Below are 19,010 nucleotides of genomic sequence, written 5' to 3' on the forward strand. Positions count from 1 at the left end.
CTGAAATTCAAGACTGAATTATAGTCCACAAATATAATTCTTACATGTATTTATTTATTCAGGTGCAGAGGGCAATGGTGATGATCTCTGTATGTTTTCTGGTGTAGTGCAGTAGATCTGAGGTGTCAGTAAGAAAGAGATGTGGGATTCAATTTACGAATGAGGATTCAAACAAGCAACTGATCATCATTGAAAAAAAACCTTCATCAGTCAGAGTCACAGTGACTGCACTGATACAGCTGAGAGATACTGCAGCTGCTCTACAACACAATCACACACAACACAGACACTAATAACAATATAATAAACGGTTAACATGAATATTGTATTTCTAATAAAGAATGAGTCAGTGTTTCAAAATGGTCATCATGTTTTAAGTGTAATATATGATCCCTGTCAATCAAACTGAACAGACTGCATTCAGTCACTTCTGCTGGTGGATGTGATGCTTTCATTTGACCCACAGAAAGATTTACATTATTGCACAGTTAGTGTCAGAATGGCTGAATCTTGTTTTCTATATTTTCATGTATATTTTCACTATCTCTTATAAATCTGATGAGTTTGTCTGTGTGCTGCTTGACTACAGCAGAAGTGAAACTGGTGTGTTTCAGTCCAGATCATGTAACCAATCAAACAGTGACACTGGGAGTGTGGGCTGAAAATCCCATTTGCATTGTCAGGGTGGAGTGACTCTGATCCTCTCAGAATAGAGCAGCTCTGTCTCCAGAGACCATGTTCAAACCCCAAGAGCTTTATTTGACTAGATTTACTGCTACTGATCAAGCTTCTGGAAAACACCTGAACAAACACTACATGCATCTTCATCTGTTAGTTGAATGATGTTGTCAGACACAAATGGAGCTTGTTGAGAAGCTTTATTGAATGTTACAGCAAACACAGCAGATTGAAAGATCAGCCAGTGCTTTGACACTAGAGCTCTCTTTCAGTATTGAGTTGTAAATGACTACAGCTGCAGCACTAGACTCATGTGAATCCTGCCTGACACAGGACACTCAGATACGGCTCATCTTCAGGACACAAACATCAGCCTCTGAGCGACTAACAGTGACTCTTGGTGAACGAGGCCTCTTGAGAAGATCCATCATGTGTTACTCTGCAGACGTACAGCTCTCCCGCTTCCCAGCTTGCTTTGCTGAGGGTCAGGACACTACTGCGGCTGAAGCTGCCGTCCTGCTCGCTCTCTGCGCTGGTCACGACCCCGTCTCTGACCTCTGAGCCGTCCAGTGTCCAGGTCACCTGCGCCCCCTGTGGAGAGTAAGAGCTGAGCAGGCAGAGCAGTGCGGCTGAGTTTCCAGAGATCTGCAGAGAAGAGGGCGGCAGCAGAGACAACGAGGGCTTCACTGTGGGACCAGCTGCAGGAGACAAACACAACACATGTTCCTGTTATTATATAATCTAAAACTGCACATAGTTTGTATATTATATAATATACAATGTACACATACAGTAACAAAGTTCTTACATTTTTTAAATATGAAATATAGAACTTTTTTATAACGATTTATATATATATATATATATATATATATATATATATATATTTTTTTTTTATTATTTTTTTTTTTTTAATTATTATGATCATTTTTCAATAATCATACTAATTTAAAAGACAGGAAATAACACAACATAGCAAACTGTAGCCATAAAATAACTGCTATTTTGTGACTACAGCTCAGACCACATGGAAATTACATCATAATTCAAAAACAACAAAATCATTGTTTCTAAAATTTATATCGATTTTGCACTTTTTTTTCTGATATTATAAAACAGAATTATACGCACAACATTAGCAAAAAAGATTGAAAATCATTCCTTTTATCTGTCTCACTTTACATTAGGTGGCCTACACTACTATGCACTTACATTTTAATTGATCATTTGGTACAAGGTACTTATTGTGTACATACATGTTTTTACATTGTACTTATATATTTTTTAAAACATATATGTAATTACATTTGTAATTAATTTCTGTAATTACCACTGTTGACATACACTCCAACCCACCCTTAAACCCATACCCATACCACCAAACCTGTCTCTAACGTTACCCTTATCCCGCCTTAATAGAAGCAAAAGTGTTTTGCAATGGAATATGACCACATTAATACATTGTACTTATTTTTTGATGTAAGTACATAATAGTTAAGGCCACCTAATATAAAGTGTGACCCTTTTTTCTATGAAAATGAACTATGGACTCTATAATATGAACTATAATATAATATGAACAACATATAATGAATAAAGGAAAAATAAATACACCTGTGATAACTCATAAAACTCAAAGTGGTCCACATTATGGAAATTCGTCGTAATAATTGTTTGTTCAGAATGAATAATTCAGTTCTTCTGAAGGTCTTATTTAGACAATAACAATTTTAATTACATTTTTTATTATAGAGCTGTAGCTATTTTAACATTTTCTAAAACCAATAAATATCAATATATATATACAAGGGAAATAAATAAACTTACCGAGCACCAGTTTAGTTCCTCCACCGAAAGTCCACCACAGTGATACAATCTCATGAAACGCTCGTACAAAAACCTCTATTCCACTCGAGTGAACACAAACTCCAGCAGAGAGAGAGAGTATTTCTCATTCTTTCTCTTGTCGTTTGCTGATTTAACACATTTGAAAGAAATATATTTCATGAGCTGTGTCCTCTGAGGTGACCTTTGACCTCTTTTATCATGGATGATGTTGTGGAGTTTTTCATAATGATGCTTCTGTTCTTAATCTTGATTCAGAGAAAAACCTGCAGTTTCAGAGAAATTAATCAAAATTGCTCACATTGTTCAGTCTAGACTCAAATGAGTTGGTAAAAAAATTGAATTGAACAATCATAACATAAAATAACACTGTAATACTATTTCTGGGTTTTCTCACCTCTCTCACACACACAAACGCACTCATGATATAAGACACAATTCAGTTCAGTTAGAAGAGTTGATCTTTTTACAGATGTATTCAAATTATTGTTAACTATATTAAGTTATGTACAGTGTTGGGCAGTAGCGTCGCTACAAGTAGTGACGCTACTAGCTTAACTACATTTCTCAGTAGCGTGGTGGTAGCGTCGCTGTTTTCTGAATCAAATAGCTTTTCAGTAGCTAAGCTATTATTTTGATCAAGTAACGCGGTAGCGTCAACAAAAGCTACAAGCTATATATTGTTCTATACTTTAAGCTCAAATCGGAAATATAACTGCTACGGATCACTGATCCTGGGTCAGTAAGCGACGCCACCGCCACTAAACCTTGTGATGCCATTGGCTCATTAAACTGTCAGTCAAACCGTATTATTCCTCCCGCCTCTCTCGTGAATGAAGTGCGGCACGCAGTTTGAAGCATCTCAGCGTGTTTGCAGACTTGAGGTAAATAAAGAAGTGTTGATTGAAAGTACATTTATAAAGGCTAATGTTTTTTTTTTTTTTTTTGCATTCGAAGATATGAGAAAAGTGTGTCTTAGTCTAGCACTGGTTGTCGAGACTTTTGTTGTCGATATTTTAGCTAAATGTCAGAAAAAAACTGAGCGCCCACATAGCAACAGAAAACTGTATAATCTGCAATGCTAGTGATGGGCGCCTTGATTTTAGTATTTGAAGCAGGCTAGTGCTCTGGGAAGATCTCAAACTCAGAAGTACAAGATGGGCAGAGAGTGGGTGTCAAATTCATGGCGAAAGGCAAAATATTTCGGTTCGTTAGTAAAAACAAACAAACATAAAACGACCAGGTTCCATAGCAAAATAAGAATGAAACCGTGTTCTAGTCTAAACGAATTATAATAATCTTTGCTAATATTCTGAATACTTCAAACTGCTTTGGACTTTGCAGTAGCAAATTATGCCTTTACTATGACCAACATGACAGAATATGATATTCAGCTGTTTGGTCGCGCTGGTGTCTTACGTGTCTTACGCGCACACTATGTTCATTTGAAAAATAAAACACAGTCACCCAAAAGTTACACTAGTCAATTTAAATAGTGTGTATAACATGCAGTTCAGCATGACCACCGGTCCCGTGGCACATTTTTGCTCATCATGATATTTTCCGTCGACGTGCATGAAGTACAAAGCTTACCCAATGCATAATAATTTTGCTTCAAATACATTGCAGATATGGAAACATTTGTATTTGTCGCAAGAGAGGTAGTCTACATAAGCCCATCTTTACTTTCACATTTAATTTGTTTTGGATTGTTTAGGCAAATTTATTTATTTATTTATTTCATCATTGTTCTGTTCTGAATAAGATTAAAGTTAAAGGATTTGTTGTGGAGTGAGGGAAATAATGTCATAACATTATGCTGTAGGCCTGTTTATTTCAGAATATAATAAAATGTGACCCTGGACCACAAAACCAGTCTTAAGTCGCTGGGGTATATTTGTAGCAATAGCCAAAAATACATTGTATGGGTCAAAATTACTGATTTTTCTTTTATGTCAAAAATCATTAGGAAATTAAGTAAAGATCAAGTTACATTAAGATTTTTTTGTAAAATTCCTACTGTAAACCTATCAAAATGTAATTTTTGATTAGTAATATGCATTTTTAAGAACTTAATTTGGGCAACTTTAAAGGTGATTTTCTCAGTATTTTGATTTTTTTGCACCCTTAGATTCCAGATTTTCAAATAGATGTATCTCGGCCAAATATTGTCCTATCCTAACAAACTATACATCAATAGAAAGCTTATTTATTGAGCTTTCATATGATGTATATATCTCAGTTTTGTAAAATTTAACCTTATGACTGGTTTTGTGGTCCAGGGTCACAAATGTGACTTATAGGCCTAGCCGCTGTGACCTGTCGGTTAAATTTTTACGTTAATGCATTTTACCTTCTGCAAACGAAAATAGCCGCTTGATTCGGTTATATATTCTTACTGTCAGTTAACAAATTTACAATAGAATTTAGCTTTGCTTCCCAGATAGTAACAGAGTCTGGGCCAAATCTGGCTTACATTCCACACGTGTCTTTTATTCACAGTCTTGACTGCAAAAGTTTGTGATTTGTTTTTATTTTTGTATTTGTTATGTACTATAGATTCTGACAATTAAAAAAATCAGGCTCCTGTATTCATGAAATCAATCACTATCTTTGTTCAAACACGGCAGTAAATTAAAGTGCTGTTTTTGTGCGGTCTGTCATATTTTAGTAGCTATATACAACAAATCTACAGCGCTTCCTTTAGGCTATTTATTACGAAGCTGTCAACACTGTAAACTCTGACGACATGCAATCAGTTGACGAACACCCATCCATATATAGACTATGTTATTCAATAATATGTATAAAATTATTTTATTTACAAATTTTGTGTTTTCCCTGTTTTATTCGTTTAATATTGTGAGACTGGTGCCATTGCTTTTTTGTTTTTATTTTTTTCAAGAAAGAATTCAACCCCCCAGAATATGAGATAAATCCAGCCCTGTACATGATACAGATTTTTGTTGCCAAATTGGTTTGGAAGAGTGGTTGAATAAACAATTAAACTGAACTTGCATGCCTGTATGACTGACAATTTAATTGATCACTGAGAGAGCACTGACTTTGTATGATGTTGGTTCAATAGAAAAATGAAATTTTAAAAAATAGCTTAGATGTAGTGAACTACTTTTGCCATGATGCTGTAGCTTAGCTTGCTACATTACCAAAGGCTGTAGCTTTAGTGTAGTTAAGCTTCATTTAATGAAGAGTAACTGTTAGCTTAGCTCACTACATTTTCCAAGTAGCTTGCCCATCACTGGTTATGTATTCTTATTCTTATAATTTACATGACAGTGACATACATTAATGATATCTAGACGACAGTCAAGTAAAAATTTTAGAAACAGCTGTTTGATTAGCCCTTCCTCATTTGGGTTGCCATGCTAAAATCACATGACTAGTGGAATACTGTTCATTTTTATCTATGTATTATCATATTAGACACTGCTGATTATAGAATAAATAAATCACTGGTGAAATATGGCCGTGTGGAGGATATTTACACAACAGCTTTTGTGTGATGCTTCATTCAAGACTATATGCATCAGTATAGAGTCCAAAAACACTCATATCAGTCAACAAAAATGATAAATATCTCACAAAACTACTGTTTTTACTAAACAGATATATCAGTCATGGTAAAATTATATACTGTATTCTATATTTTTATTGTATATGATTTTGTTACCAACTCAAGCTGTTGTAAATCCTGCCCACTTGTTTGCATTGTCAGCACATGCGTCAGTGCTCTGAGAGTGTTTATAGTGCTGTGAGTTTAACACTTCATGACTGACAGCAGAACAGAACACAATCTTCATCATCACACAAGACAAAACAACAACAATGAACAACATCCTCATCCTCATGTTGACCATTGCAGTATTTATTCAAGGTAGGATGACTTTTTTGATACTGATAATATGTTATACATCAATCTAATATATAAAAGCCTAATAAGATTTGCAAACTAATTTATTTTCCTCAGAATCCAGAGGATACACTGTGACTCAACCTAAAGTTAAAACTGTCCAGCTCGGTCAAACAGCTACAATAGAGTGTAGTACGGACGTAGGGATATATAGCAACTACTTATCCTGGTATCAGCAGAAACCTGGAGAAACTCCTAAACTCCTCATATATTACACAAACAGACTCCAGTCAGGAACTCCATCTAGATTCAGTGGCAGTGGATCTAGCGGTGGAAAAGACTTTTCTCTGACCATCAGTGGAGTCCAGACTGAAGATACAGGAGATTATTACTGTCAGAGCTACCATAATGATCCAGCGTTCACACAGTGATAAAGAGTCATACATAAACCTCCGTCAGTCAGAGTCACAGTGACTGCACTGATACAGCTGAGAGATACTGCAGCTGCTAATGAGAGGATGAACAAAAAACACTATGACAATCTTTAGCAAAGTTTGATTAATCATTAATGTGTTGATTTATTTTTAAATAGAATAAATACATTTATATGCAGTTACTTTTTTTTCAAACAACAGGTGCACAATATAATAGTGACCTGAATAATTGAGATTTCTTGAAGTGAAAACAACTAAGTTAGACACACAGACATCAAGAATCAGCATAAGAATCACAGCAATGTTGACCATCAAAAAACATGTTGTAGCCAATCAAAACTCATCCATGGCCTTCCATCATGCACTGTGGCATGAATAAATTATAAGTTTTGTAATTTATATTATTCATACTATTTTATTTTTGCTGTTTTTATAACATCAGGTGTTTTCAATGATGGGCAATCATCACTTAATTAATCACCAAATTATCTCATTAACTTTAACACTGCTTCAGTGTCTATATAAGTCCACACTCTGAGTGTTAAATTAACACTGGGGATTTTGCTGAGTAACTGTCTGATTAAAATTAGTACATTAAAATAAGATAATATTTATATTACAATTTAAATTTTAATGTTTAGACATAAAAAAATAACTGGAAGTCTTAATATGCAGTTCATTTTTCTTTATAGGTCCTGTCTTCTGTCATGGGTTTTAGTTGTAAGGAGCATGCAGGCCCTAGGAAGTCCAAACAAAAAGAGTATTTAATAAATACTGTGACGAGTCTCTCTGGGCTCATCAGCGTCGCCCTGGCAACCAACGCAGCACACCTGTCCTCATCGCGGGCTGATCGGTCACAGCTGCCGATCATAATCAATTGGCTTTAAAAGCCACCACCGCTCACACTTAGACAGACGACTGTCTCATGCTGAACGTACTGGCTCTAATCCTTTGTCTCTTATCTCTCAGAAGGCAGCGAGTGACCGACAGCCCGATTGAGCACGCCTGGACACCCACCTTCACAAGCACGAGGACAACACAGGAGCACCAGCCACGAAGCAACACTCACCTTAATTCTCCCTTCACCTCTTCACGTACTTTTTAAATAAATCCACCCTCCGGGGCTTTTGTTCACTATCCACCTTGTTGTGTGTTTTCTCCCCCGTGACATCTGGTGGAGAATGCGGGCATTGCAGGAGAAATCACACACAAGTGTTGGCACTGCACCGCATTAAATTGTTTTTTTTCTTTCTGTTCACCCCCTCAGCATCGATCGGTGCCCTCTCTCCCCGTGGAAGATGGACGAACTACTGCAACGCCTCACAGAAGTAAGCATTCGCCAGCAACAGATTGTAGAACACCTGGCCACTCGGCAGGGCAGAGCTGAAGAAGAACTCGCTGCCCTTCGTGCCCAAGCTGCCCAGCCAGTTCCACTACCTGACCCCCGAATGCGGGCTGCTCGGCTGTTACCCAAGATGACGGCTCACGACGATGTTGAAGCATTCTCACAAATGTTTGAAACTACAGCCAACCGGGAGGGTTGGCCGCTTGAAGACTGGGCTTCGGCGCTGGCACCCCTGCTCACCGGTGACGCTCAGCGGGCTTATTTCTCTCTTCCCCCTGTGATCGCTGAGAACTACACGGAAGTGAAGCGCGAAATCCTCGCCAGGCTTGGTCTGTCCCCCATCTGTGCGGCGCAACAATTTCACGAGTGGGAGTTTAAAGCCCGGGTGCCAGCCCGAGCCCAAGCCGCTGAACTCGTCCGCCTAGCTCAGCATTGGCTGATGGATGGAGACCCCGACGCAGCTCAGGTAGTGGAACGAGTGGTCATCGATCGCCTCCTCCGCACCCTGCCTCGGTCCCATCGTCAGGCGGTGGGGATGAGGAACCCCGCCTCCGTCCTCGCCCTTGTGGAGGCGATCGAGCTGGCGGATGCTGTCAACCATCGGGAGGCTGGGGAGAGAGCGCCGCCGTTCCCCCGGAGGGTGGTCCAGGAGCGACGCACGCCGGAGGGCACCTCGCGCGCAGTTGGCAGATCGACGGTTCCCTCTCCAATGGACGAGCCCATGCCAGCCGCTGATCCCACGACACCTCCACGGGCATGGCTGTCGGGCTGCATCGTCCATCAGCGCGTCCCACCTGCGGCTCCAGAGGCGGACGTGAAGCTGAACAGCCAGCCCATCCGGGCGCTTCTGGACTCGGGCAGCACGGTCACCCTCGTCCAGGCCCAGCTATGTCCTCCCCACCCTGGCCAAAAGAGTTACCTACCGGAGGAAAAGGAGCTTCTGGTCATGCCCCGAACGAAGACGGAGTCTGTCCTGGAGTTGGCCCATTCCCATCCGATGGCAGGTCACCTGGGGGCAGCGAATACCATACAACGGATCCGGGACCGCTTCCACTGGCCGGGCCTGGAGGCCGATGTGAAGGGGTTCTGTAAAGCCTGCTCGACCTGCCAGCGCACGGCACCCAGGACTCCTCCCCCCAGCCCGCTGATTCCTTTACCCATCATTGAGGTGCCCTTCGAGCGGATCGGACTGGATCTTGTAGGGCCGTTGCCTAAGTCTGCCCGAGGACATGAACACATCCTCGTCATCACTTACTTTGGAGTGGCCTAGTCAAAAGTCCTGACCTGAAACAGACTCATTGCAAGTTATTGCAAATACTTGATTGCATTTGTTGCTGCTAAGGGTGGCCCAACCAGTTGTTAAGTTTAGGGGGCAAGCACTTTTTCACACAGGGCCATGTGGGTTTGGATTTTGCTTTCTCTTCATAATTAAAAACTTCATTCAAAAACTGCATGTTGTGTTTACTTGTGTTATCTTTGATTAATATTTAAATTTGTTTGATGATCTGAAAGACAGAGGTGGGACTTTCAAGTCACAAGCAAGTCTCCCAAGTCATCAAAACCCAAGTCATCAAAGAGTTAAATTTAATGAGATTAATGACTAATTAAATGATGACTGAGCATTAGTGATGAACACCTGCTGTTATTGAGAATTACAGAGGATCAGATGTTTATGTTTTATTGGTTAAAATGATGCCACCATCATGAAGATCAGTGTTGCATTTGGTTGGGCTCTTGCCCTTTGGCGCTATTGTGTGATTGCTAAATGTAACAATACATGTGCTGTTGTGAAGCAGTGAACTGAACACTCTGCAGTGAGGAGATATTAGCTGTGATTGTTTGATGAAATAATCTTGAGTTGGATTGGTTACAATCTAAATAAAAAACTGTTTTTTGTTTTGATTATACGATTAGATTTTGTGTAATTAAATGTGAGACGATTGCACATAAAGTGATAATTTTTAATGTATTTAAAATGCTTATAAATAGAAAGAAACCCTCCTAAACTTTAGACACATGGGAACATCAATAACCAGCATATGAATCTCAACAATGGTCACAATCAACAAAACGCTTAATTCTGCAATGCATGCTGGGTAAAAAACATTACTCATTAAAAACTCCTACCATACACTGCAGTATGAGTAATTATTGTCACCACTGTTGAGGATCATATGACAAGTGTTCATGCCTAAAAGCCTGAACAATAGTGAGTTTTTATTTTTAATTTAAAGCATTACAGTGGCAGTTGCTCAATAGAATTTTTTTTTTTTTTTTTAAATAGCAGTTCAGTAATGGCTAAACATCAGTCAATAAACCATAAGAATAGACAACTTCATGAATTACAAACAAAAAGCGTGAAAAAAATTGTTATGCAAAGATTTGATTCAGCAGAGCATAAATGCGTGCTATCAAACAATATCACAATTGCCTAAAAGCAAATTATTTTGAACCAGCAAAAGGGTCAAGAGACCAACTAAAGCAAACCTTGACCACAATTATGGTGACATTGTTTGTGTGTTTTTTCAGTTGATTCCATCTAAGGCTGTGGCTTTAGTCAGTTGTAGATGTTTCTCTTTTCCTCACTGATGCTGATTGTTAGCAACAGATGTTCATCACTAATGCCCAATCCGCACTTAATTAGTCAATTATCCCATTAAATTTAACTCTTTGATGACTTGGGATTTATGACATGGGAGACTTGCTTGTGACTTGAAAGTCCCACCTCTGGTATATATAAGTCCACAATTAACACTGGGAGTGTTAAATTAACACCGGGGATTTTGCTGTGAATTATTGATCAGCTTTTTCATAATGTTTATACATTCATTAATATGTCAGTCCATGTTTAATAATGAGCTTCAAGCTTCAGGTAAATTATTCAAATATTGAGAGTCACTTTGCATTGTCTGCACATGCTTCAGTGCTCTGAGTGATTGTAGTGCTGTGATAAAAGACAGAATGAATAAAATGGTATTCATTATCTTCTTGATCTTGGGAATGTATTTTCATTGCAAGACATTATAGTTCTTTTTTTTTTTTTTTTTTGCAGTTGTAATCCAAAACAGTTCTTTATTCAGTTCAGAAGGTTTAATGTCTTTTATTTGTTTGCTATAACTGTGTCTTTAAGGTTAATTTGTGGCTGCTCAGCTTAAGTAAGTGAAAAACCAATGAATATAAAAAATAAAATAAAAAAACTCTGGTAAACCTGGTGTTAAATTCAGATTATGGCATTAGCAAAACATAATCAAAACCACCAGATATTTTTATACTATATTTTGCGTTGGTTCTTTTTTTCAGCATAACAAATATAAATATATATATGATCTTCTGTGGATGTCTGACAGAAATAAAGTCAATTCGATTAGTAATGTGTGAAGCTGCTAATGCTGTTTTAGGAGTTGCTTAATCAGATCTTAAGACATTTTAATGTCTTCTTTTATTTCAGTTGATTTCATCTATTATGTTCTTCATATGCAGCCAGCAAAACATAAACAAAAATATATTTTACAATCAATCAACATATAATTATCACTAATTGATTGAAAATATTACTCTGAAAGTAAAATATTATCAATAAAGACTGTACTATTTTGTTAGCAGCTCAAGCTGTTGTAAATCCTGCCCACTTGTTTGCATTGTCAGCACATGCGTCAGTGCTCTGAGAGTGTTTATAGTGCTGTGAGTTTAACACTTCATGACTGACAGCAGAACAGAACAGACTCTTCATCATCACACAAGACAAAACAACAACAATGAACAACATCCTCATCCTCATCTGGACTCTCACACTGTTTGCTCAAGGTTTGTGTAGTAAAGTTTTAACAAAGAAATCCAATTTTTGACATGTAAATTGTTAATTATTTGCAGTTGTTTCTTAATTTTATTCTTATTCGTTCTTATCAGAGTGTAGAGGACAGTACACTGTAACTCAGAGTCCATCATTAATAACAGCAGCTAAAGGAGAAGACGTCAGAATAAACTGTAAAGCCAGCAGTAGAGTGTTGGGTGGTGATGAGTTACACTGGTACTTACAGAAACCTGGAGAAGCTCCTAAACTCCTCATATATGAGACATCAATCCGTTACACTGGAACTCCATCTAGATTCAGCGGCAGTGGATCTGGCAGTGATTTCACTTTGACCATCAGTGGAGTCCAGACTGAAGACACAGGAGATTATTACTGTCAGAGTTACCATAATGATCCAGCGTTCACACAGTGATAAAGAGTCGTACAAAAACCTCCGTCAGTCAGAGTCACAGTGACTGCACTGATACAGCTGAGAGATACTGCAGCTGCTGATGGGAGAATCACAAACAACACAGTGACACACTGTATTAAACATTTCATAGACTATTTATTTATATGATGAATTTAGGAAATTATGATATAATCTATTTCACGGCTTTGTGGAATACTCGATTCTGATTGGTCAGTCACCACATATCAAAGTTTAATATTCCCACACAGCAAAAAATCCAGAATGAAATTAACTCTCCTGGGAGTACATGTGAGACCACACTCAAGAGTGTGAAAGCGTTAAATTCTGAGTGTTAAATTAACACTGAAGCAGAGTTAAAGTTATTGAGGTAATTAAGTAATTAATTGAGTGATGATTGATCATTATTGGAGACACCTGATGTTAATGAGCAGAATCACCAAAGACGAAAATCACAATCTTTATGTCACCATTATAGTGGCCAGCGTTTACTTTAGTTGGGCTCTTGACTCTTACCTTTTTAAATGTTATATTTTGCTTGGCTGATGTAACTGGGTTATATTATATTATATATAAGAACAAAATAGATCTATATCTGAAACTCAAGACTTACTTGAGTTGGATCTATGTTGTTGATTATAGCTGCTTTATAATATTTAAGCATACTATTTCAATACGAAGATATTTACTAAAAGTTGTTTGATTTAAAAAGAAAAAAAAAAAAAAGCCGAAATATTGTCATTTCATTTGAGAAGCCCCTGTCTGCAGCCTGCTGAATCTGAAACGTGTCGCCCCGCCCACACGCCTTCTCATTGGTTGTAGGTAAATTAATAATGTCGAGATAACATAACTCCCACAACTCATCTCATTGGTGGCAAAGTAATGACGTTGAAAACATTATGGAGTTAAGGGAAATGAAATAGCAGATAAAATATCATATACAAACACATTGGCTGCATCCGAAATCGCATACTTCATGAGTAGGTACTTAATTTCAATAAGTAGGTACTTAACAAGCGCTAAAAGAGTACCTACTCTACAGCCAAATCTCGTTGAGTATGAATGCGATCCGCCATGATGACGTTATCATGTGATCTACGACGTTAAGACAAGAGCAACAATTTAAAAGATATGAGCGACAGGTTTAATTAATCTATTTGTATATATTATCTATTTGTATATATTATGATGTTGATCAAATTTCTCATTTTGTGGTCTTCCAGAAGAAACAGATACCTTTATGTTTTTAGTACGTTTTTAGGCTATAACCCAGTTTAATCCTTAAAGATGTTATTTTTTATTACGAAAACCTAAAATCGTAACTTTAATATGTTTTTAATTTATTTATGTGCAAAATTGTTTATCCACACCTAAAACTGGCTTAAAATCTCCTTTGTTTTCCTCTTTTTATTGTGGGACTTCTCTTATTTCATCCCCGAGGATTATAAATAACAAAAAACAACACATGCAATTTTAATGCATTATGATTAAATGAATATTACGATAATTTAAAGATATTTAATCTTTTTTTTTCACGTGTAGAGAATCACATGTACGCAAACCCTTTACAGTTTTTTTCTGTCATTATTTTTTACTGATAAAACAGCCTTTTCCTGCGGTTGTATGTACTTATAAGTTCTGCAGTGATAATAAAATAAAATAAAGGCGACGGATGCACAGAACACCCAATGGCATCACGACAACCCTACCTAGTACGTTGCCCTCCTTGTTTGCAATGTTTGTAATATCTGCACAAAGGAGACGTCAATCAGCTGCTGGAAGATCACGTCTTTGGAGAAGACTTTTGATTTTACACTCGAAAGAATTAAGTATTACTTAGAAATTAAAGATGACCTCGGAATGCATTGCTAGACAACACCAACCCTTATGAACAATAATACTGATAAATGCTAACCACTAATTAATTATATTTTTAGTAAAATTAACTACATGCATTTTTTAATACGCCATATGCATGACATATTCATGACTATGCAGTCAATGTGAATACCTCTCAATTCTCAGTCAAGTAATGAATTAATGCTATATTTTATTAACTGACAACAAGAAACACAAATAAATTTGTAAAAGAATAAATAAAAGTAACCTTGATGTTAAATAAGTACAAGTCAAAGACACATAAAACAAAGCTTTATTCAAAGTAATTGTTCTAACAATCATGTATTCACAGCCTGTAAATAACAACTGCCATCAACAGCTGTGCCAATTCTGCAGCTTTATTCTGATGAAGCAGCTGACCAGCGTGTCCACCTTCACCTGTCTCTGTCGTCCATCACGTCCCTGTCCCTGTAACATCCAGAAAAGTTTCAAGTCACCTCTGTGATTCATGTGCTCAACACTGCATTTACACTCGCATTTTATCCAACACAAATGCTCCTCTATTTATTTATATTAATAAAAAAGATCAGTTATGTTTAGTTACTATGTAAATGCGTTTATTTACATTCCATATAAAGTAAACAGTGTTGACAACAGTGAATTCTACTGTAACAGCACACAACACTCAGATGTCTATTACGTGCTCATATGCAATTGTTTGCGAACTTTTTCCTGTCACATATTAAATACTGTAGACATTTAACAATGGTCTTTAAGATGTATATGGTTTATGTACATTCACTTTGGAGATATACGTGTGTTTACTGGATCTCCCCTGTTTGCTATACATAAAACATGTTTTTTACAGAACAGTCACAAATATACTATACTGTTACACCTTAAGCGATTTAACAGTTTGTTCTGCGCGATTGTGACACAAGGAACAGCGTAAGGTTACTCACTTTTGAAAACACCCTTGTTGCTGTTCTCCATCACGTTCGATGATGACGTAGGCTATTGATCTCCCGTGGGCTTCTGGGATAGAAAAGTAGAAAAGTATCCCTCGATCGGCACTTCGAAATCTGGGCGGGACGCAGTAGGCATCCGGGGATCTCTCGCTTACTCTTTTGTGGTTACTCTTCTCACGTACCCATTTCGCCTACTAAATAGTAGATAAGTAGGCATATTGAACGATACTTAGGTATACGTACACCTGAATCTCGCGAGAAATAGTGCTTCATCCTGGTAAATCTCGCCTACTCTTTTGTGGTGTTTGAGATTTCATGCATACTTTTTCTTCGCCTACTGCTTTTTGCCTACTAAATAGTATGGAAGTATGCGATTTCGGATGCAGCCAATTTTTCTCCCCATAGACAGATAATATGGAATAATAAATATGTTAAATGTAAGAACAAAACGATTTTTTATAATAATTGGATTGAAAATGGTATTATGTTGGTTTCACAGCTGATTAATAATGAAGGATATCTTCTTACATATAGCGAATTTTAAAAGAAATTTGGTATTCCACTTCCTCCTTGTGAATATATTATTGTAATTGATGCAATACCAGCGGGATTTGTGAGACTTTTACAAGGCCTTAATGAATCCAAGCAATCAACATTTAAAAAAAGAGATTTTACTAAATGGTATTAATATAAAAGATAAAAAAAAATGCAATAATACTCTTTTAAGATATTTGATTTATTGTCCTGCAACATTTCGATTTAAGTTCTTTTGGAATAACCATTTTGAGAATATCAATTGGAAATTGATTTGGACCTATCATAACAAATTTTGCGTCACCAACAAAGTCAATGGAACCTACTTTAAAATTATACACATGATTTATCCAACTAACCTGTTTCTCAAGAGATACAAAAATGATTTAGATGAATTTTGTGTTTTTGTGGAATGATTGCTGAGTGTATTTTGCACCTTTTTTAATGGGATATCCCCTTGATGTTCTTATTACTGTTAATTTTTTTCACATTTATGTTTATTTTATTATTTTTGTTAAAATGAGTAATTGTTTATGATTGTAATGCATCGTGAATTGAATGTTAATTGTTCAAATAATGCCAAAAAAAAAAAATGAAATGGCAGATAAAATAGCAAAGGAAGTTACTAAAAATAATCAAATTGATTTTACAGTTAGTATTAGTAGAACAGAAATTAAGAGTATTTTTTAAAATAAATTAAAGAAACAATGGCAACAACAATGGGAAGAAAATAGGAAAGGACGATGGTTTCATAAGATTCAAAGCAGAGTGGGAGAAATAAGGTGTACAGGGAGGAATAGGCGAGAAGAGACAATAATATCAAGGCTTCGGTTTGGACACACGGGATTAAATGGAACATTACTGAAAATAGGTAAACATGGTACAGGGAAATGTGAATATTGCGGGCATGAAGAAACAGTGGAATACGTCAAATTAAAGTGCAGGAAACATGAAACTGAAAGAAGACAATAGCGAAATTAGAAGAAATGAAAATATGTTTCAATTTAGTAGATATACTTCGGGAAGGGTCAATAGATTGTTATAGGGTGTTATTTCAATTTCTTAGAGAAATTAATGTATTTCAAATATAAAATATTCTCGAAATTACTGCATTATTAGTATTATTAATTTTATGTATCTTATTAACAATTAAGGCAATAATCAAAAAAACTGTAATAAACACCACTGGTTAACATTTTTTATTAAAGTCACGGATTGCCAGAAATGGGATAACTAAACAGCGGAAAGATGTCTTGCTTGTAAATGTATGTAACCTTGGACCACAAACCAGTCATAAGCGCACGTTTTTAAAAAACTTAATTGAGATTTGTACATATCGAAAAGCTGAATAAACAAGCAAAGGATTCAGCGTTTATATTAAATGTATAATTCATAAGTATAGCTTCCAACTGCATTACCTGTTTATCGTGGCAGAGACGTCAATCCATTTCACTAACCAATGAGATGAGTTGTGGGAGGGATCATTTTAGATAGTTTTATTTAGATACAGACATCAAGAATCAAGCTGTGAATCTCAACAACAGTGACAATCAAAAAAGCATGTTGCAGTGCATTCTGGGTGCCAGCAATCAAAATCTGTTTTCTAAATATATGCTGTTTGTCACCGTTGCTGAGATTCCTACACTGATTCTTGATATATGTGTGTCCCTCAAAAAAGTAGCTTATGTTATTTTAATTATCCCAACAACTTTTAAGAAAAATTTCAATTAGTGATCAAATACTTCAGAATCACTGGGCTGTCATGACCAACACACACACACAAATTTATCTCGATTAGGTTTAGGCTGTAAATGATAATTTTGCATGTCTGTCTGTTGTAACTTAGTTACAACATCCAAACAAAATCTAGCTTTAAAAATGTAAGGATCAAGAGCCCAACTAAAGCAAATGCTGGCCACTATAATGGTGACATACAAATTGTGATTTTTTTCTTTGGTAATTCTGTTTGTTAACATCAGGTGTCTTCAATAATGATCAATCATCACTCAATTAATTACTTAATTACCTCAATAACTTTAACTCTGCTTCAGTGTTAATTTAACACTCAGATTTTAACACTTTCACATTCTTGAGTGTGGTCTCACATGTACTTCCAGGAGAGTTCATTTCATACTGTTTTTTTTGCTGTGCAGAAAACAACTGCTAAAGAAAAATAACAAGCTCATCCGAGTCACTGCCTGCATTTGGTGCTGTTCACTTGCTGGGAACATATTTTCTGTGTGGAAACTTTGGCTGGCTAATGAAATATTAACTTAATAAAAAAAATATTAAAAACTAAATATTATGAGTACAATTATTTAATTAATTATGTCATACTGGTGTCTCTTTTCATACAAACCCAGCTGCTGCCATTTTGCGACGACTGTTTTGTACACTTTAATGGATTATAAGATAACTAACGAACTGGTACGATTTGGAAACCTTTTCATCTTAAATCAATATCTTTTATTGCCATAATTATTTTATGTGGTGAAATTATGTGTCTCCCTTAAATACCTGTCTAGTTTGGACAACACTTCCTTGTAATGATTTTTTTTTCACAGCTCAGATCAATGTTTTATGTCTATTTATTTACGTTTGTGGCAAGAAGCCATGTACTGTAATAAGTGGGTTAATGTACATCCAGCCTGCTGCTATCGCAGAATAAAGCCCTTCAGTCTTATACAACAGCCCGACGCAAATAAACCTGCCGAGCTTTAAGCGGAGGACTCTTGTACTGCAGTTTGATTATAACAGTTATAAATATGTTCAACATGATCTATGCTAACTACATGAAAGTTTCAGTCATTTCAGTAGAAAAAAGCTTCTTTTATTCATAATGTTGGTCCCTTCTTATAGTGGCCACCATCTTGAGATCACATGACCAGATGAAAACTACTCACTTTATCTTGGTAACGTTCTTTAACTTAATAAATAAATGCATCATGCATGACTGTGAATAGGTTGTTTCTACAGATAATGCTGCATCTACATTGATAAATGTTAATATAAAATCATATCATATCAGCCAGCAAAATATAAACAAAAATATATTTTACAATGAATCAACATGTAATTATCACTAAATGGTTCAAAACATTATTCTGAAAGTAAAATATTATATATGAAGAATGTATGAGTTTGTTTGCATATCCTGCCCACTTGTTCCTGCTCGTGTCAGTGCTCTGAGAGTGTTTATAGTGCTGTGAGTTTAACACTTCATGACTGACAGCAGAACAGAACAGACTCTTCATCATCACACAAGACAAAACAACA

General features: G+C 36.5%; 3 gene segments (V, D, J or C); 2 read left to right on the top strand and 1 right to left on the bottom strand.

The window, feature by feature from the left end:
- Positions 1–1,062: 1,062 nt before the first annotated feature.
- Positions 1,063–2,052, bottom strand: LOC141301468 (immunoglobulin lambda constant 7-like). The segment is given in 2 exon segments: positions 1,063–1,376; positions 2,049–2,052. Coding segments are annotated over 2 exon segments (318 nt in total).
- Positions 2,053–6,369: 4,317 nt separating this feature from the next.
- On the top strand, positions 6,370–6,825 carry LOC141301469 (Ig kappa chain V-V region MOPC 173-like). The segment is given in 2 exon segments: positions 6,370–6,418; positions 6,512–6,825. Coding segments are annotated over 2 exon segments (363 nt in total).
- Positions 6,826–11,928: 5,103 nt separating this feature from the next.
- LOC141301470 (immunoglobulin kappa variable 3D-15-like) lies at positions 11,929–12,396 on the top strand. The segment is given in 2 exon segments: positions 11,929–11,977; positions 12,080–12,396. Coding segments are annotated over 2 exon segments (366 nt in total).
- Positions 12,397–19,010: the final 6,614 nt, after the last annotated feature.

Source organism: Garra rufa, chromosome 25 (genome assembly GCF_049309525.1).
Source record: "Garra rufa chromosome 25, GarRuf1.0, whole genome shotgun sequence".
Lineage (NCBI taxonomy): Eukaryota > Metazoa > Chordata > Actinopteri > Cypriniformes > Cyprinidae > Garra > Garra rufa.